Genomic DNA, 22,108 nt, shown 5'->3' on the forward strand with positions numbered 1-22,108 from the left:
TTCTACAAAGCAACTTAACCAAGTAGATTGTACATATGCTTCCATCACATGCTACTCTCTATGATGTTATGCAAAATGAAGACGCTTGTATAAACAACAATGCATGTTATCCTAAAGGAGAAACCAATCTTTATAAGGAACCTGACAAATAGAGTGCCTTCTTTAATAGTAAAGATCCTTCACATCTTCTTTCTTCGGCTTCCTCTCAGGTTCTCCCACAGTCTCAACTCACGAGCTTCACTTCTCTCCTTTCTCTTGTTGTTCTATTGGCTTGAACAGTCCCTCTTAAAGTGTCCAAACTCATTGCACTTAAAGCATTGAACCTTAGTCATATCTTTCTTCTTGGACTTTCCAAATCTTCCCTTCTTTAGCTTCTTGACTCTAGCTAGAAAGGCTTGAGATTGCTCATTTGATCCAATGTCATCCTTGACCTTGATCCTAGATTCATCCAAAATGCATTGAGCCCACAACTCATCGAAGGGAGTTGAATCTTTCTTAGAGTCGATGCTTGTTGCAAAGTTGTTCCATTCTGGTGGCAATGCATTTAGTACACAGATAGTCATTTCCGAATCAGAAATTGATTTTCCAAGCCCTTGCAGATGGCCTCTTAATTGAGAGGTTTTCATGAGAAAGGATGCCATATCCTCATCCTTTGATTTCTTCATTCTATATAGTTTATTCCACAAAGACATCTTTTGTCCTGACATACTTACAGAGTACTAGTTCACTAGCTTGTCATACATAGCCTTGGAAGTCTTCAAATTTGCAACAAATGGAACAAGAGGATCCTTAATGAATTCAACTATGATCCTTTGTGCCCTCACTTCCCCTTTATGCTATTTTTGCTAGCTCTTGAGTCTTGTCTTTGATAGGTACAGTAATTTCCCCAATAACATATTCCATTACCTCATGCTTTGTGGGTGCCAGGTCAATCCTTTTCTTCCATGCTAGGCAATTTGATGCTCCAACAAGATTATTCCTCTCCTTGTAGAAAGAACCCATATGACCTGTAGATTCAGACATTGAGTAATAATATGATACTTACTTGATAACTAAGACTTTCTTCTTCCTTGATGATGTCTTTAATCTTTCTTGATGCCCTCAAGACCTTTGAAGAAACTTCAATAATGTTCTTGAAAGATGTTTCTAGGATTCTCCAACAATAGCTTCCAAGAGCGATGAATGATACCAAGATCCTTTGATGCTTCTTTCAAATGTACCTTCCAAATAGATTTCTTTACAATAGATATCACAACCTTCTTGTAATCTTCCTCTCAAGCCTTCCTTTGATGAGAGCTTGATGTATACTTGATTTTCTTCAAGTAGAAACCCTCCTTCCAGACTAATAGGTCCTCTACTTTCTTTCTTCCACAAATGATTCCCCTTGACAAGCAAACCCTTCCTTGTGTCCACAAGACACTTCTTCTAGTTGCCTTCTTGTTCACCTTAGCTCCAATAGCATGTTGGAATATTTAGAGTGGTAGCTTATTAATTCAATTTTCCTTAACCTTAATATCTGTGTTAAATTGGCAACTAGGGCCAAACTCCATGTGGGTTAGCTTATTTCTGGCAGATGATATTTTTATTGGATCCCTCTCGTTGAGAGGTGTAGGATTGATCCAAAGATCATCCAATTCCGATAAGTATTTATGGAGATATGAATTTATTTTGTTTATGTAATTATTATCAAGCCGACCAGCTCTTATGTAGGCTCTAGAAGCCCAACCGACGTGTCTATTCATCACCCTCATTTTAGTATAAATATAAGAGGATTTGATGTCATTTAGACACACTCTTTAAGTGATCTCCTCTCCTCGTCTTGGGTTTTTGGAGAAGGAGAAACGTTAAAGAGTACGTTGGGCCAAGTATGATGCCCTAGCTTATATGCAGATGATGCCCTAGCCTACATGTTGTTCAAGAAGCCCTAACACTTCTGAACGCAGTCCTATAATGGAGTCTCCTAACCGCAGTAAGGGAAGACATTCTTACGCTGTTCATGGAAACCTATACACAGTTCATGATGAGGATTTTATGCAGATCATGAAGACTTCTTATATGCAAATCATGGAGACCTTATACGCTGTACATACACACTGTTCATAGTGAATGATATATGATGTGGCTACGCTATGGTGTTATACGCTGGTTTCACGCAGTCATAACAAATATGTTTATGCAGTCATGGGAGATATTCACATAGTCATTGTTCACGCCGTCATCGGAGATATTCACGTAGTCAATATTCACGCTGTACATGTTGACACTATTACACAGATCAATGAGTCTCATATGCGTTGTACATGATAACACTAATATTCAGATAAATGAGAATGCAGTCAAAAGAAAGACCTGTTCACAGGAAACCTGTGCACGCTGACAGAGAAGTTTCATCTCTGAAATTTCATGTGAATATGAATTCCAGGACCCTCAAACAAGAAGGGATAGAACCCAGAAGCAAATCCGCATTAGGGCAAGTGCTTAAGAGTATATCTCCACCTCGGATGTGTATAAGGACAGACGGATTAAAGACACCTCCAACGCAGACAATCACTGAGATCTTCGCATGAGTAAACAGAGGCACATTCTCGGCAGATCTTAGTATAGAAGATCATGATGATATCCCAGTCAGATCTATAAGGATATTAATGTACATATGATTACTTATACTTGGTGACCAATGTATATATTGATGGTAAGGAATGATCTCTGTGATATGTTATTAATTACAGTCTTATGATAGTTATAGGATCATGACTTGATCTCGATATAACTCTCATAACTCAGTGAATGGTGGTATAGAAGATGATCTTGCAAACTTGATCTTGGTGACACTAATATGAAGGTACAAAGATCATCTCAGCCTCTCGGAACAGTCATGGTGTATAATCCTCTCATTAAGTGATGAATGATGATGAATGAAACAACATGATGATGGAAGATGTAGCACAGTGGGCAGGATAAATAATGAGCAGCATGATGATGAGAGCAGATGAGAGCAGCTCTGTCATCAGGTTCAAAACTGTGTTAATACAGCATGGTGTCACATGGCTAGGTGCAACAAATGGACGAGATGCTGCACTAAGATAGGTGAAGGAGTCACTTAAGAGAATCAGTTGAAGCAATATGTCTTCAACTGATCTCATGCGATATCAAAAGTCAACGTATTGACTTCTATTGTAAATGTATTATCTCTCACTTTCTCTACTGAACTTTGAAGATAAAAGAAGATTTGATCAAAGGGTTTCCCCACACATTGTGGGGTTTGTCCCTGGCTCGCGCCATATCTTGTGTCCTCTTGCCTTGGCTTGTCTTCTGCAATTTATATTTATGTTCTATCTGCAGTTTATCTTAATGTTGATGTGATTGCTAACTGTGAAAATTTAAATAAATTGCTCTAGCATAGAACATACCTAATCTTAACATGGTATCAGAGCTGAGGTGAAGACAATGCCCAAGCAAGAGTGAAAGAGCAATCACCGAAGACAGTTGGGACAAGACAGAAGGATCAATGGGTTCCTCATAATTCACCTAGGGTGAAGTCAAAGCAGAGAATGTTATCAGAGTGGCGCAGCGGAAGATTATGATGGTCCATCTTAAGATCACTTCATTGGGAAGTTCGGATCTAAGGGTGGAAGGAAAGGCGGATGCCTTGTTGAAATAAGTTCGGTCGTTATGCGAAGGAGTGTTCGAATGGCAAAGACACATCTCTTGATGAAGATAACAATCATTCTTGGGACATCTTCAATGATCAAAGGAATGACTGTTAATGCAGGTCATCAAGGAAATGGTCGACTCTTCCAGGAAAGCAAGGAACCCCAAAATCTCTTTTATGTACCTGATCGAACCTGATGTCCATCTCGGAAATGGGAGTCAAAGGTTACAGGGTGGCACTTATTGATGAAAGGTATGTGTTTGAAAATAGATCTTTTAAAGATGTTTTGAGTTCAGGGTTGTATCAAGTTGCAGGAAGTCCACTAGGGACCATGTCCATTGACTCAGCACTGGAGGTCTGTGAGTCAGATGGTGACTAGGATGCCTGAATTCAAAAAGAAGCATGAAGGTACATGTCTGAAATGTACCGAAGGAAAATATTATAAGGGGACGTTTCCCCTCATGCAGCAGGTTCACAGGTTTGGAACAACCCGAGGAGTTTGATGGAAGAAAGCCCTCTATGGCTTGAAGAAAAAACACCTTGGGCATAATATGAGAGGATTGATAGCTGTTTAATGCAAGCTGAGATTCACTAGGAGTGAAACCGATCCAAACCATTACTCGAAGGTTGTGGATGATAAACCTCTCGTACCGGCACCTATGTCGACAGGTGCAGACCCTCTCATTTATAGGAGACAGAGGGAGTTGGATTCTGAATGTGAGAAGATAAGCTGCAAGCTTGTGACTGCCTCGAGGATCTTAACTTTCAAAAGTTATATGGTAATGATGTCGGACCAGATTTGGGAAATGCCTTTGAGTTTCATAAACTCATTCACATTGATGTACTTGGAGAACCTCCGTCTAGACATATGGGATGCAGTTAGCATGGTGAGCTCATATTTGAGCCTCACTGGATTGGTGCCAAGAATCTTCTGAGATATCTTCAGGGCACAATCTCTCATGGATACACTGGCGGAAATATGAAACCACATGATTATTCGAATGATGAGTGGGCAGGCAGTATGGAGGATCACTAGAGCACTTCCCAGTGTTGTTTCTCTTTGGAATCTGCCTCGATATCCTGGATGAGCAGGAAGCAGAAATCGATGACTCTGAGCAGAATACATTGCTGATAGCATGGCCTTCTGTGAGGCAATCTGGTTGTTGAAACTCTTCAGTGAGCTGTTTGTACACATGATGAATACCACTGTGATTCTCTGTGACAACTAGAGGTGGGATTCAATTATTGAGGAATCTCATATTCGACAATTGCTCCAACAGATAGACATCAAATACTGCCTTATCTGGGATATGGTAAGTCGATGATCAAGGAGGCTCCATCGCACTAAGATGATGTACAGGACAAAGCCCTGAGGAAAGATCAAATTTGTGATTTTCCCGAACGACTTGGAGTCATCGAGAGACCTTTGTAAAAGGGTCCTGCATGTTGCATACATTGAGCTCTGGGAGCTCTGGGGGGCTTGCAGTTCTATTGGAGCAACATACGACCACAGGGTGACTCACCCTCCCCTAGTGGTGCGTACTGGAACAAGATGATTCGCTCTCTTGTGGGACAAGATGATACGCTCTCTTGTGTAGCAGGATGATTAGTTCTCCTGTGAGGCCTGGATTGATGTGTTCTCCATGGCGATTGTAGCAGGATTGATGTGTTCTCCTGTGAGGCCTGGATTGATGTGTTCTCCATGGCGATTGTAGCAGGATTGATGTGTTCTCCTGTGAGGCCTGGATTGATGTGTTCTCCATGGCGATTGTAGCAGGATTAATGTGTTCTCCTGTGAGGACAGGATTGATTAAGTTCTCCTGTCGAGGCATCCTACCCATGCAGTCTGGGGCTAATGGGAAGTACCTCTCATCTGATCAATGAGTAGGGAAATGAAGTTAGGGACCATAGTAGTACCGATGGACGCATCGTTGTATCTACCGTACTCCCTACGCTAGGATGACCTCCATTGATCTGGGATCAATGATACTGGTCTGGGACCAGTTGTAGGAGTTGTACATGCTATGACGCTGACTTCGGGTCGGCTAAGACTGGTCTGGGACCAGTGGTACATACTCCGAGACTGACTTCGTGTCAGTGCAGTACTGGTCTGGGACCAGTGGTACATACTCCGAGACTGACATCGTGTCAGTGCAGTACTGGTCTGGGACCAGTGAGAGTGGTACATACTATGACGTTGACTTCGGGTTGGTTGAGACTGGTCTGGGACCAGTGGTACACTCTCTGAGACTGCGATACTGGTCTGGGACCAGTGGTAGGAGTGGTACTTACTATGAAGCTGACTTCAAGTCAGTTGAGACTGGTATGGGACCAGTGGTATGCACTCTGAGACTGACTTCAGGTCAGTAGAGAATGATATGACGCATTCTCGATCAATTCTTCTTCTTCATAGTTCAGCGGAGATGAGCAGAGCAGAGCAGAGCCAGCAGAGCTGAGCAGAGCAGAGCAGAGCTAGCAGAGCCAACAACGCTAAGCAAAGCAGAGCAAAGCCAGCAGAGCTGAGCAGAGCGGAGCAAAGCCAGCAGAGCTAAGCAGAGCCAGCAGAGCTAGGCAGAGTAGTGCAAGGCACTAATGGCAGAGATAGTACAGTCGTACATATGGATCAGCGGATGGAGTTCTCCCTAGTTGAGAGGGAGTGTTAAATTGGCAACTAGGGCCAAACTCCATGTGGGTTAGCTTATTTCTGGCAGCTGATATTTTTATTGGATCCCTCTCGTCGAGAGGTGTAGGATTGATCCAAAGATCATCTGATTCCGATAAGTATTTATGGAGATATGAATTTATTTTGTTTATGTAATTATTATCAAGCCGACCAGCTCTTATGTAGGCTCTAGAAGCCCAACCGACGTGTCTATTCATCACCCTCATTTTAGTATAAATATAAGAGGATTTGATGTCATTTAGACACACTCTTTAAGTGATCTCCTCTCCACGTCTTGGGTTTTTGGAGAAGGAGAAACGTTAAAGAGTACGTTGGGCCAAGTATGATGCCCTAGCTTATATGCAGATGATGCCCTAGCCTACATGCTGTTCAAGAAGCCCTAACACTTCTGAACGCAGTCCTATAATGGAGTCTCCTAACCGCAGTAAGGGAAGACATTCTTACGCTGTTCATGGAAACCTATACACAGTTCATGATGAGGATTTTATGCAGATCATGAAGACTTCTTATATGCAAATCATGGAGACCTTATACGCTGTACATACACACTGTTCATAGTGAATGATATATGATGTGGATACGCTATGGTGTTATACGCTGGTTTCACACAGTCATAACAAATATGTTTATGCAGTCATGGGAGATATTCACATAGTCATTGTTCACGCCGTCATCGGAGATATTCACGTAGTCAATATTCACGTTGTACATGTTGACACTATTACACAGATCAATGAGTCTCATATGCATTGTACATGATAACACTAATATTCAGATAAATGAGAATGCAGTCAAAAGAAAGACCTGTTCACAGGAAACCTGTTCACGCTGACAGAGAAGTTTCATCTCTGAAATTTCATGTGAATATGAATGCCAGGACCCACAAACAAGAAGGGATAGAACCCAGAAGCAGATCCGCATTAGGGCAAGTGCTTAAGAGTATATCTCCACCTCGGATGTGTATAAGGACAGACGGATTAAAGACACCTCCAACGCAGACAATCACTGAGATCTTCGCATGAGTAAACAGAGGCACATTCTCGACAGATCTTAGTATAGAAGATCATGATGATATCCCAGTCAGATCTATAAGGCTATTAATGTACATATGATTACTTATACTTGGTGACCAATGTATATATTGATGGTAAGGAATGATCTCTGTGATATGTTATTAATTACAGTCTTATGATAGTTATAGGATCATGACTTGATCTCGATATAACTCTCATAACTCAATGAATGGTGGTATAGAAGATGATCTTGCAAACTTGATCTTGGTGACACTAATATGAAGGTACAAAGATCATCTCAGCCTCTCGGAACAATCATGGTGTATAATCCTCTCATTAAGTGATGAATGATGATGAATGAAACAACATGATGATGGAAGATGTAGCACAGTGGGCAGGATAAATAATGAGCAGCATGATGATGAGAGCAGACGAGAGCAGCTCTGTCATCGGGTTCAAAACTGTGTTAATACAGCATGGTGTCACATGGCTAGGTGCAACAAATGGACGAGATGCTGCACTAAGATAGGTGAAGGAGTCACTTAAGAGAATCAGTTGAAGCAATATGTCTTCAACTGATCTCATGCGATATCAAAAGTCAACGTATTGACTTCTATTGTAAATGTATTATCTCTCACTTTCTCTGCTGAACTTTGAAGATAAAAGAAGATTTGATCAAAGGGTTTCCCCACACATTGTGGGGTTTGTCCCTGGCTCGCGCCATATCTTGTGTCCTCTTGCCTTGGCTTGTCTTCTGCGATTTATATTTATGTTCTATCTACAGTTTATCTTAATGCTGATGTGATTGCTAACTGTGAAAATTTAAATAAATTGCTCTAGCATAGAACATACCTAATCTTAACAATCTGCTTGTGAACTTATTTAGTCTTCTTTTGTTCTTTACCTAGATCTTTTCATCAAACACATATTAAGAACAAAAATAGTAACAATAGAGAACACGGATATTAGGCTCTCATCCAAGGCGAAACCCCTCCAAGGGGAAACCCAAAAAACTCTTTTCTTATATAATATGCTTCAAATGAGACACAAAGACACAACCCTTAGACCAAGTCCTTCTCCAAGTACCAAGTCATCCCTTCCAACAAGTCCTTCCTTGATCCTACACCAATCCGCTTCAAACTACAACTTTGACCTATAAGCTTCAACACTGCAACTCATTGTGCAACTTCCACCCTGTAATTCCGTCCTTATGGCTACTACAGAAACCCTCACTTAGCTTCCTCCTGAGACCTTCCTAGAGCAAGACGGCTCCTCTCAAGGTCGACGAGGTCAAGATACAGTATTCTTCCTTCCAGCCACAAGATATTGCACTTCGTCTTCCTGCAGCTCGGACTTGCAATTTCAGCCTCCCTTTACAGCACCAAAAACCTTAAAATTTCGCACATGTGAGAGATATAGAACCCAAAAACAAAAATTTCGCTTTCTCCATAGATTCTTCTTGCCTTCTAGACTTTCGCTCTTCCTTCTTCCTACTTCCTAGCTATAGATCGAATTCTTTCTTGAGAGATCGAACTTCTTGTTGAGTGGATACCAAATGAGGTCGAATTGCTCCTTTATATAGCCTTCCCAAGGGGTCGAGTTCCCTCCTTTAGGCCGACATGTACTTTCAGAGTTTCCAAGACTTTCTAGATTCAAAATAAATTCTTTTTCCAATTAAATTTTGCCCAAAAGGGTCTTATAAACATGATGTTGACTCCTTTGACTTGTGACAATAAATCCTAAGACGTAACAAACCCTAGAAGCATGAAGAACATGCTTTTACCTAGAAGACCATCAATAAGACGCATGAAACCCATGCTTCAATAATAATAACTTATTCTTTTCTTCTTTTGTTTATTACTTAGGATACATATTCAAATGAGTACAACAACAATTCTAAAGATCGAAACTAGTTACATTTTCAGTAAAAATTAACTTTTTCCTTGACCAAATTAAATTCTTCTAAAGGCTAGTAAGGGTCTTTCTTGATGAGGAAGGTTGTCCAAAGGAGGGAATTTGTCCCTAAGCTACCAAATTAACATACTCATCATCATCACATTTGGATTAGATCTCTTGAGAAAAAATCGTACTTGTTTCTTTAGCTATTGGACCATCAATAAGAAGCATGAAACCCATGCTTCAATAATAATAACGTTTTATTTTCTTCTTTTATTTATTACATAGGATACATATTGAAATGAGTACAACAACAATTCTGAAGATCGAAACTGGTTACATTTTCAGTAAAAAATATATTTTTCCTTGACCAAATTAAATTCTTCTAAGGGCTAGTAAGGGTCTTTCTTGATGAGGAAGGTTGTCCAAAGGAGGGAATTTGTCCCTAAGCTACCAAATTAACATACTCGTCATCATCACATTTGGATTAAATCTCTTGAGAAAAATTCGTACTTGTTTCTTTAGCTATTGGAGAATATTTTGGAATGCATTTTAACATTGGGATCTAATTCCCATTTCTTTTTTGGAGCTATTTCTTGGATCTTGGATGGATGTATTGCATGTCATCTTGTAAGTGCTTGATGCTGATGGAATTTTTCTCTTGAATTTGTTTAATGTATAGAATTGTTGCTTCTAGAATGCGTTAATTGTGCCCTACTTATTGAAAATTAATTTTGGAAGGCTTTCTATTTGAGTATTGCATATGTTATTCATGTATGGCATGTAATGAATGTTCCTAGGGGAGGAAACCCCTGAACTCTCCATGAAATTCCATTATCTTTGAAGTGGGTAAATGCTTAAACGTGGTACCTAGGGCATCATTTTTAAGCCTCCTTAGAGACGATTTAGCTCATCTTGAATATCCTATGACTCCATATGCCCAAAGGACAAGGCACTAATCCAAATCCTTGGTGGTCATCTCTACTTTTCATCCATAATTTTCCTCCTAAAATTTGGTCCTTTAAGGCTAGGGAGAAAATCTAGGGCTTGCAGTGAAATTTTAGGGAGAAGACTTTTTGGGAATTTGAGAGCCTAAACATCAAGCTTAGGGTCTAGGTTACCTATGCTCCAAGTTTGGTGGGCATCCACTCAAGTTTCATCCATAAAATCTCTTTCCCTAGTTGTTGCTCCAAGAGGGAAACCCTAGTTTCTTCTCCCTCAACTAGAGGATTTCTTTGAAGGTTGTATGAGCTTACTACTTGTTGAAGTATATCTCAAGAAGTCTTTTCTCTCGAGCCTTGACCTTGTGAATATCTTTTTTTTTTAACCACATGGTGAATCGGTAACTGCCAGGCCTAATCTATGGGAGACCAAGGATCAAACCTCATAGCTGCCACTATAACACCAAGAGCATAACCAACCACCTACAAGTCGGGTATACTAAGTTCCTATGATTTTAGCAAGAGCAGACTCACGGGAAAGGGGAATCTGCCCCTCTAGCTGCCACCACAGCAGGTCATTGTACTCAATGAGATTTGAACTTCGGTCTGCCCGGGCTTTGCCCATGTGACTTACCGTCAAACCACAAATATCTATTACCATCGAAAAACCTCAAAACCCTAGGTCTTGTGCCTTCTTTTTTTAGGGATTTTCTTAGAGAGCGTTTCGCTTCCTTGAAGCCTTGTACCTTTATTGAGTCTCTCTTTCAAATTATCTCTAGCTTGATCACTTTGTGCCATATACCTAGCATGTCTATTCTAAGTGATCTCCTGCATACCGGGACTCCTCCCATCGATGAAAGTCTATAAAGAGCAAGGGACCTTGGTTGTGGTGACAGTGGGCCATTGTCCCATTGTTAACACTTAGTCTAGCTCTTTGTCTTGTGGGGTTTCCCTCTCCAAGGCTTGTTAGATGTTGTGGTAAAAGAGACCTCACTGGTCTTGACTCTTAACATTATAATTTTGTCTATGATGCAATGATCAAGTCATGGCTTGGTTGATCCAAGCCCCACCTATTGTGTAGATATCCCTAAGACATATGTTACATAAGATTAAGTAGTTACCCTTGCAACTTCTTTTGTTGTGGATAGGCCCCTCATCTTAACATTGATTGTCAACTATAATGAAGAGGAATATAGACACAAAGGGCCCTGTGGATAGATCGAGGCCTAACATACATAAGGGTTCCACCAATTTTTCGTTAGACAGATCTTAACTACCTTGCCAATTCTTCCTACAATGTAGAATACATTACCATACAAACACTCTCACACATTGCCATTGTTTTTTTATGTACATTCTTGACCTTTGTTCATTCATCGACATCAATATAATTTGTTTCTTTATTGTTCTACTTCACTAAGTTAAAGTACAAATGGTGACCCAATCATTGAGGAAATAGAACCTTCACTCATGCTCATATCTATTTCCCAAGGTAGACACATCATATGTGACATTATCTAGATTCTAGATAGAACTTTACGTTGGAGAATTTCCTCCTTGGTCTTAAAGTTTTCGGTTTATTTGTAAAGGCAATTATCAAGTAATGTCTTGGCTAATTCAAGTCGCATATAGTGTGTATGGTGTGTAGATACCCTAAGATAAGAAGTTAGGTAGAGATTAAGTATTCACAATTGTGCGATCCCTTGCTGAGGATAGACCCTTTATCATAACATTTGTCTTAGACTACAATGAATAGAAATAGCCATGGAAGAACCTGTGTATGGATCAAAGACTCACATATGTGAATATTCCACCACTTTTTCCTCCAATAAGCCTTAACCTGCCAATTATTCCTATAATATGCGTGCATTGCCATCACAGCCACAGGAGTTTTATTTCCTCCCAAGCCCAGACACGTGTTTTGACCCAAGACAAGTTTCTGTGTATTCTCTTGTACTACAATAAACTCAAGTTTTGACCCTCAAATTTTGATTTCTGTACATTGAAAATTATTAAACTGTTCGTATACAAATGTTAAATCCTTATTGCACATAGTTGATACAGCTTTGGTAGCAATTTATTCCAACAAGTCTATGGCAATTCACCCTTCAGGAGTTGTGGTTCATCTTTGAACATAGCAATCTAGTTTATGGAATTTACAACAACTACTGCAGTAGATTATTTAGACCAAGCAATCAGCTTCATAAGTCAACAAGAAATTCTTACAATAGATTATGCTTTATAGAAGAAGTCCAGCATAGACTGACACCAGGACCACTAATTTTTGCCACATTGTGGAGGGGTGTAGGCATAGTTAGAGTTTTCTGAAAAGTTCCCAAAAGCCCAATAGCAGCTTGCATTTGTGTGCAAGAACAAGACATGTAAGCATGCGTTCAATTGACTTAGCATTTACTGTGTCAGCTTCTACAGGTCCAACTTTTATGCAAGTGTAGCTTACACCAAATCTTATTTACTGAGCATTGCAGTAACTACCATACAATCTGATCAAATGTTGTGTGTGCTCACAAAATCAAAACATTACAACCTCAACTCCTGGCAACATAGATCAAACCTGGCAGTGGCTGGTGACGAGTGAAATCATGTGCTTGCAAGCAAGAACACAAGCCAACCTCCTGCAATCTGGTGACTGTAAATACCTTCATCATTGAAGAAAATGGTTTCAAGCTTTTCACCATTTTCGAAGAGAAAAACTTCAGAATAAGTACAAAACCTAACCATTCAAACTGATTGTTAAACTATCATAAGCCACCTGCCCTTGGTGTAGGGTCCTCAAACCCACAGTTGTATTTTTCCTTTATCCTGGACAAACAATCTTCCCAAGAAAACCTCAAAATATGTCATAGGAGATCCATAATCAAGACATCTTGGAGCAAGGCAAAATGAATAGAGACAGGCTAATAGAACTGCCTCTCAGATGTACTTGTAATGCTGGGAATAATGGAAATATGTTAGGATCGCCTACTGTAAGGGACTGATGCCTTTTGTGCCTGTCCAGAAATACATATTTTTCTATCCAGGGCCACAAGATTTGGTGGTTAATTACAGATTCCCTCCTTTAATTGGCAATGTACTCTGACTGAAAATCACCACAGGGTTGAACTTTTCCTTGAAATATAATATGACAGTAAAAATAAATACCATTCCGTAAATGAATGTCATGACATACTAATAACTAGTAAGAAAATTCAATGCAGTACCTCACATATATTTGGCAAGACATAAATATTGTTCATGAGATAATAGAAATATAACAACCAAAAGGGAAAAACATGCAACACTGAATTCATGGAAAAGATATTTTAGAAACCAATATTTACGGCATGTAAATGAAAAAAAATGCAGCGCTTTAAAATTCAAAGTTCAAACATCAAAAGCATTCATATACTTTCAAGATTGAGCAAAATGTTTCTCAAACTTGAACCAGAGAGTTATTAGACGAGCTTCATGAAAAAACAGAGGTTGCACCTGGCCCTTTTCTGGATCTTGCATTGTTGAATGCAACTTTGTTGCCTGTGCCATGAGAAATCAAAAAAAAAAGTAATTTAACTGAACATGTCAAGTAACTTTGTAACTATCCAGTTTAAAGATCATTTTAAGCTCTTGTTTGCTTTCATAATTTTTAGTGCGGGAAAAATATTTGAGGCAAAATCCATGGGAAATGTTTTCCCATTGCAAACCTTTTCAAGAAGCTGTCCTTTAGATTCCTTCCGCTTTTTATGTGTCTCTTTAGTATTTTCACTCCCAACACTAATTTTAACACGTCCAAACTCAAAATTGGAAGTATTGTCTTGTATCAGATCCTGAGTATAAGATTGGGAGCAATGCACAAAATAAAAATTAGGATTCCAAATAAGAGACCAAAAGAGAAAAACCTGAATAACATCAAACAATTTTGAGAAAACAACTGAATCCCAACCAAAAGCTTTTAAGACCAATCTGCTCAAATCATATCATTTCATCATATAATTATGTAGACAGGTGCATTATCCTTAAACACACCCACTAATGAATTAACAAAAAATATCTTCCAAGAATTTAGTATATAGTGTAGATGTCGAATAACACAACGAATCCTGAAACATTAACAAGATATGAAGGGGCTCTACATGCATAATATTGTAGAAATTTGAGTAAAATCCATTAGCAAAAATAAAAGGATGCTGGGTTTAATAAAACTACTTTCCAATAATCCGTAAAGAAATTTAAGGGAAAAAATCTATGCTTCTACCAGATAATAAAACATAGGGTTCCAACCATCCAGGAATACGTCATAATTAATAAAGAGTTCGCATTTGAACCTTTGACCAGCAGCTAACTTTCAAGAAGTTGCATCTTTCTTCACATTTATCCATTCAAAAGCCATAACCAGTTAAAATTGGGCCACTTTACAAGACAAACAACCTGATATAGCTGGCAATTCATAACATGAAATACTTGGCAGCACAATTATCAAATTTCATGAATAATCCTACACCAAAAGCAAATTTTCAACAAAAACTTGTATATATCTAAAAAACTTTTAGGGCACAAGGGGTGGTACCACCAGGTAGCTACTAACTACTGCCCATGACATTACAGCCTAATCTGAAATACAATTTCAGAATTTCTTGCTGTGTGGAATCTCATACTTTGCAACAAATTCTTTGAGGGTTTATGTAATATTCCTTGCCAATTCTAGCTCACTGTTTTGTCACTTGATGAATCAACAGAAGCAAACTTGCTTCGTCACAGCCACTTAATTGTTCATGTTATATAAGGCACTAAAATCACTTTAGAAGCTTAAAAGTTAAAACACTTAAACAGGAGGAGAGTCTGCACATTTATGTGCTTTACATAACAGGATATCACAAAGAGATAATTGCTCACTTTCAAAACTAATGCATACAGAAAGGTGACTGATTTAGAAATCACTTTACTCTGTAAAAAACATAGCCAAATACAGTACACAATGTTTTAGATGTCAGTCACCTTTCTTGTTTTAGTGACACTTTCCTTCTGACGCTTTGCAGGAACTGTTTCTTGAGTTACAGTGGCACCTGAAGATGTAGTGGCTGAAGCTGCTGCTTCTTGTTTCCGCTTTCTTATTTTAGTGTCTTTTTTCTTCTCATTTTTCCAATTATGAGCATCATCAGCAACTGTGACATGACGCTTGGCTTGCAACTCCTCAATGCGCTTATGTAACTTTTTCCTAAGCTCCTCATAAGTAGTTGACTTATCATCTGCTGCACAACAAATAAGCAAGATTGATTAAGTTTTCTTCTTTGTTATATTATACTTGTATGTTTAAAAAAATAAAGCAGTTATGTCTGATTACGATTTCTAAGTCTTCAATTGTGGACTTATCTTAATAATTATATACAGTGCAGGAACTGAGGAGAGTGGTAAATGAAAACATTAAACTCAGATTGAGAGGTACGGTATAGTATTACTACATACGAAACAAAAAATAAATATATGTAACTATAAAAGTTCCTATATGCCTCCATCATGCATTTATATGCATCAAAAATCATTTTTAAATGAGAAGAAAATCAGTTATCCTAAATCTTAAACGATGGGGGGATGCAGGAATAGGTCAAAGGGGGCAAGGTATGGAGGGCAGCCAAAAATCTAAAGAAACGTAAGTAAGGTCAGGGATGGAAGGGGACTCAAGCAGAGGCAAGGGGTTAGAATAGGGGATGTTACACAGTTTCACAGGAATATAAATAAATATATTAGACATGTAACAATAAATCAATTTGCATAAATTATAACAATTACACTTACAGTATGCAACCATAATACATTGATCAACCATCAATGAACTAGAAATCAGGATTAAAAGATCCAGATAAGAAAAGTCAAACTAGATACATAGGCAATTGAATTAAGTCTCGCAATTATTTGAATTCCAAAATATCAATGTTCATAACTACTACCTTCATTTGCCTGGACTATGAAACAACAACTTTTAGATACCTCGAGCTGTGAGAAAACAGATCTCTTCACTGTTCACCAATTTTGCAGGTCACTGGATTTACAAACAACGATCACCCTGCTTGGAGGCAGCTGAGTTGTTATGGTTTATTGTTGACTCTTACATTTTTCCCTTTAGATTTAAATTTGAATTTTAAGAAAAAAAATGGGTTATGTTAATGCCTCTCAAACACTTGAGGGATGTTCTCAATGATGCAAATACATGGGATGGGCAGCACTGAGCTAAGGACATATCTGAAAATCAGGGTACAAATCCTAACTTTCAAGAATGGCCCCCAGATCAAAGTGCCATGTCTTGGGAGATACACTACTGCAGGAACACATCCCCTACTCTTGGGGATGTGTCATGTGTATCAGTTTTAAAAAAAGAGACATAACATTGTTGCTACAACAGCATCTGACTAAACTAAGATTCCAGGGTTGCAGGCATTCAACAACATCAACAGGAAGAAGCTTTGGATAAGTCTGGCACTCCCCCCACCTCTTGTCCACATATCTGGGTCCAGCCTGGAAATGTTGCCCGAGGTTGATACAGCTAAAAGAAAGTTAAAAGCATATCATGGCCACAAGCAAGAAACAAAAGAAAAAGAAGATCATAAAATGTGAAAGATAGTCGGGACATTTAATATAGCACATGGGCAAAATCCAAACATGAGATTTGCCGCCTATCATGGCCATCACCCTGGTTCCTAGGGACCCATATGTGCCCCCACATCATTAAGGAACCCATGCACGTCCCAACCCCTAGTGGGCGATGAATTGCCCCACCTTAAGGGGGTAATAATATCATTCACAACATGCTCTCATTTCCTGGAGTCGCGAGCAATAATACAACGAAAAATCAAGAAAAGGCAAAAGGCAAATAAAGAGGGTGGAAAAACAAAGGTTGGGGTAACTCATGTATCCACAATTGCTCCCTCCTACATCTATATACCCAATATGTGGACATCCCTCATCATTGTTATCCTTGTACCCATGGCATTTGGCCTTGAGATCCTCGTGTCACCATCCATTTCATCATCATTCACATGCCACCTATTAATTGAAGGATGTACCTGGGACTTGTCTTTCCCCTTAGGGGTTGAGAACACCTAATAGGGTTGTCTATTAACCACTCCTACCTAGGGAGGTAACACTATTATGAGATTAAAGCCCAAAATTTGGAAGGGAAACCCCATATGAAGTCTCAATGTGCCCTTTTTTAAATTATATATATTTGATTATTAATAAATAAATAAATTATTTAGTTACTTTCTCAACCTATGATTAATTTATATATATAATTTTAATAATAATTATTAAATAATTTAAATAAATAAATTATCTTTTTAATCTAACCATTAATCCTAACTTTTACCTTAATAACCTAATATTATAACTTTAATTATAGAATATATATATAATTGTTAATAAATAAGTTAAATAAATAAATAATTACATCTTTAACCTTAAAATTATATTTTAACTAACTTCCATAAAAATAAACTAACCATTGAATTATTATTGAATAAAAATACTATTCAACCTAATATTATGATTTTAATTAAAATATATATATATATATATATGTATAATACCAATAATAATTATTTAATAAATAAATTATCATTTCAAACCAACCATTGAAATTATTAATCCTAACTTTTACCTTAATAACCTAACATTATTATATATATATATATATATATTTATTTAAATAAATAAATAAATTCCCTTTTAGAACTGTTAAGTTTTGTAGATGTTCTATGCTAAGAGCAATTTCACTTTTCTCACAGCAATCATACAAGTAGTTAAGCAAAATGCAGATAGAACATATAAGCAGATCTAGAAGACAAATCAGAAACAGGAAAAATGTGTGTGTTCGTTTCGGCGGTCAACAGGATGCTTTAACCAGCAAAGTCTCCATTGGTCAGCCAGCCCAGATGTGTCACAAGATCCCTCCAACTAGTAGGTGAGTCAACCCAAGTCAATTCTACAAAAGTCAACGCAGCAGCAAAACGGTCAACCCTTTGACCTTGATTTTTGTGCCAGATAGTACGGCCTTCAAAAATCGAACTTTCCACCAATTTTCAGCTTGATTGGACCAAGCGTTGACCAAAGTCAACGCTGGTCAAACTTTCTGCGAAACCCTAGCAGCAGAAAATCCGTACGGTCTGTCCTCTTCGTCCTTCCCACGTGTGGCTGAAATTCGTCCTCCAGGTAGCGTACTCTCTAAGATGAGAGAGGAAGATGTGATTTGAGTTGAGTTGAAATTCTCTCCAACTTTTCTTGTATATATATCCATCAATGAGGGTGTGTGACACATCTGTTGGGCATGTGAGCCTACATTACAAAATTGGCTGACCTTGCACATATAATTTATTAAGAATAATAAATTCACAATATAAGTTCTGCTCATCGGATTAAGACTATTTTTATATGGATTTTACACCTCTCAGAAAGAGGAATCCAACAAAAATATTAGCCTCTTAATCTGAGCATCAGAACATGGAGTTTGGACCTAGTTGTCCAAATTTAATACTCCCTCTCAACTAGGGAGAACTCCATTTATTAGTGCAATCAACATCGTGAGTCATCCCGCCGAAACTTGCTTTGCTGGCTTCTTTATTTCAGAACAGAAGTGGGTCAGTCACAAAGACATCATTCCCCGACTGACATAGTCAGTCCAGAGGTCCCAGACCTCACAAATCTTGATCCCAGATCAAGTGGTTGGACCATGCCATCCTAGATAGAGAGTACGGCAATCTCTGATGCGTCCATCAGTCTTTGCTAATAGTCTCTAACTTTTCCACACCTCATTGGCCAAATGAGAGGTACTTCCCATGAGCCCTGAACTCAATGGGTAGGATGCATACGGGGCACAGATAAATGAGTGGCGAACCAGCTCAATAATCACAAGGGTGGGGCAAGAGCAGTATGAGTGCTTATAGCTCCGAGAAGCTATCCCCAAAGCCCCCCAGAGCTCCCAGAACTCATCGTCCAACAGGACCCACATCATAGGGTCTTTCCACGACACCAAGATTCTCACGAAAGGTTAGGAACTTGACCTTCCCCAGGGGCTTAGTGAGAATATCCGCGACCTGCTCATCAGTTCCTATATGATCGAGCCTTACGGCGCCTCGTTGTACCATATCCCGGATAAAGTGGTACCTGATATCAATATGCTTGGATCGGTCGTGGAACACAGGATTCTCAGTCATACGAATCCCACTCTGATTATCACAGAGTATCACAGTGGTATCTAGCACATGTTGGAACAGCTCACTAAAGAGCTTCCTCAACCAAACTGCTTCACAACAGGCCATACTAGCAGCAATGTATTCGGCCTCCGCGGTGCTCAAAGCCACCGACTTCTGCTTCCTGCTCATCCATGAGATCGAAGCAGAACCAAGATTGAAACAGCATCCAGATGTGCTCTTACGATCCACCACACTGCCAGCCCAATCGGCATCAGTATATCCACGGAGTATCACACTCCCGGCAGTGTATCTCAGCCCATGGTTTATCGTGCCCCGAAGATATCTCAAAAGATTCTTGGCACCAACCCAGTGAAAATGATGAGGCTCAACCATCTGTTGACTCAAAGTATTCACTGCAAAACATATGTCCGGACGGGTGTTCACTAAGAACATCAAAGCTCCTATGAGTTGACGATACTCAGTAGGATTGGCCAAGATAGGCCCTGCAGCGCTGCCACTCAACTTCTTAAAGTTGAGTTCCATTGGTGTCGACACGGACTTACAGTCCACCATCCCAAATCTTTCCAGAAGCTTCACAATATATTTTCCTTGAGAAAGGAAAATCTCTCCAGGTCTCTGCCAGACCTCCAGGCCTAGGAAATAGTGCATCAGTCCTAGGTTTTTCATCTCGAACTCAGCAGCAAGCTCCCTCTTACATTGATGAATGAGAGGGTCATCATCTGTCAGGAAGAGGTCGTCCACATACAGCACTAGAATGAAAGGCTTTCCTTCCACAACCTTAAAGTAAAGGTTTGGATCAGCATTGCTTCGAGTGAAGCCCAGCTTCATCAAGTAACTATCCATCCTCTCATACCAAGCTCTGGGTGCTTGCTTTAACCCATAGAGGGCTTTCTTCAACCTGCAGACATAAGTGTCTCGATCTTGAACTTCAAATCCCAGAGGTTGTTCTACATACACCTCTTCCTTTATTGCACCATGCAGAAAAGCGGTCTTGACATCCATCTGATGAAGACTCCATCCTTGCGTAGTAGCAAGGGCTATGATGGATCGGATGGTGGTATATCGTGCCACAGGTGCAAATATATCGTCATAGTCAATTCCTTCCTTTTGAGAGAAGCCACGGGCAACAAATCTTGCCTTAAACTTTTCAGCACTCCCATCAGGTCCATGTTTAATCTTGTAGAGCCATTTAGAGGTGACAACAGATTTGTCCTTCGGTCTCGGGACCACATCCCAGACATCATTCTTCATAATAGCCTCATATTCTTCATGCATAGCATCCTTCCAGACTTGATGCTTGATGGCTTCCTCAAAAGATCCAGGTTCAGATTGTATAATAGAACTCATGGCAGCTAGATACCCTTGGTATCTACACGGCTTCTTGCTTTCTCGGAATGTCCCCCTTGGGGCAGCATGACCCTTAGCATCTTCGAGGGTGTCCCTGAGCCATGATGGCCTCTTTCCTAGAGAAGGGGAAGGATCAATAGGGTCCATAGACCCTTCATCATCAGGCATAGTCTCATCCTGGGGTTCTTCCAGATTTCCAGGTCTTTCTTCATGATTTTCTTCAGATCTAGGAAGATCTACTACTTTCTTCAGGGAAGCATCTTCGTCAAAAGTGACATCATGGCTTATCTCTACTTCCCTTTGACCAGGTACATAGACTCTATATGCCTTAGAAGTCTCACTGTAGCCCACAAACATTCCTTTCTTTCCAGTAGCATCCAGCTTACTTCTCTTTTCTTTCGGCACATGAAAATAGACAGGACATCCAAAAATTCTAAAATGTGAGACATCAGGTTTCTTACCAGAGAAAACCTCTTCGAGAGTTTTGGAGTCCAAAGCGGAATGAGGGCATCGGTTTTGAATGTACACAGCAGTATTTGCAGCTTCTCCCCACAGAAACTTTGGTAGACCCTAGTCACATAGCATGGCACGGGCAGCTTCCACAATAGTCCTATTCTTGCGTTCAGCAACACCATTCTGCTCAGGAGTATATGCAGTGGTAGTCTCCCTCTTAATGCCAGCTTCTCTGCAAAAGTCTTTGAACTCATTTGACTCATATTCAGTGCCATTGTCAGTCCTCAAAATCTTGATCTTCTTTCCGGTCATATTTTCCACCAAGGCTTTGAAGGTACGGAACCACATGAAAGCCTCATCCTTCTTCTTCAAGAAGTATATCCAGGTTTTGCGAGAGAAGTCATCAGTAAATGTCATATAGTAAGAACATCCCCCTAAGGATGTTACAGGCAACATACCGGAAAGATCAGAATGGACCAGTTGCAATATCTCAGATGTCTTTGTGACACTTGAGGGGAAAGGTCCCCTTGAATGTTTTCCTTCAGCACAGCCCTTACATACACCTTCATGATTATTTCCAAAATCAGGCATCCCTGTCACCACCTTCCTTGCTTCGGGAAGAGCCTTGTAATGAGGGTGTCCAAATCTTCGGTGCCATAGTTTGGTTTGACGGATAGTATCACAAGTCATAGCTCCCAACGGACTCCCTCCAACCTGGTAGAGTGTACCAACTCTAAAACCAATTGAGATAGCTTCCTTGAAGCTCTTCTTCCACATGAGTACCTTCCATCAGAGAAAGTTACATTGAATCCTTTGTCTTCCATGGCAGATACAGACACAAGGTTCTTCTTCAATTTGGGTACATAGAGTACATCTTGTAGATGGAGGACTTGTGAAAATTGAAATATCACTGCTAGGCATAACTG

General features: G+C 39.5%; 1 protein-coding gene across 2 annotated transcripts in view; it reads right to left on the reverse strand.

The window, feature by feature from the left end:
- Window positions 1–22,108, reverse strand: part of LOC149246834 (uncharacterized) — a 173,803-nt gene that overhangs the window by 93,866 nt on the left and 57,829 nt on the right. Inside the window, exons 5-7 of one of the 2 annotated variants that reach the window (XM_089458036.1) lie at window positions 15,175–15,428; window positions 13,884–14,006; window positions 13,672–13,716 (exon numbers count right to left, since the gene is read on the reverse strand). In XM_089458036.1, the coding sequence (XP_089314162.1) occupies window positions 13,672–13,716; window positions 13,884–14,006; window positions 15,175–15,428 (422 nt within the window). The remainder of the gene's footprint in view (window positions 1–13,671; window positions 13,717–13,883; window positions 14,007–15,174; window positions 15,429–22,108) is intronic. The other variant, XM_089458037.1, reaches the window with a different exon arrangement.

The sequence above is a fragment of the Pinus tabuliformis genome, chromosome 7, assembly GCF_031772625.1.
Source record: "Pinus tabuliformis cultivar Carrire ecotype Pingquan chromosome 7, CPIR1, whole genome shotgun sequence".
In the NCBI taxonomy this organism is placed as follows: Eukaryota; Viridiplantae; Streptophyta; class Pinopsida; order Pinales; family Pinaceae; genus Pinus; species Pinus tabuliformis.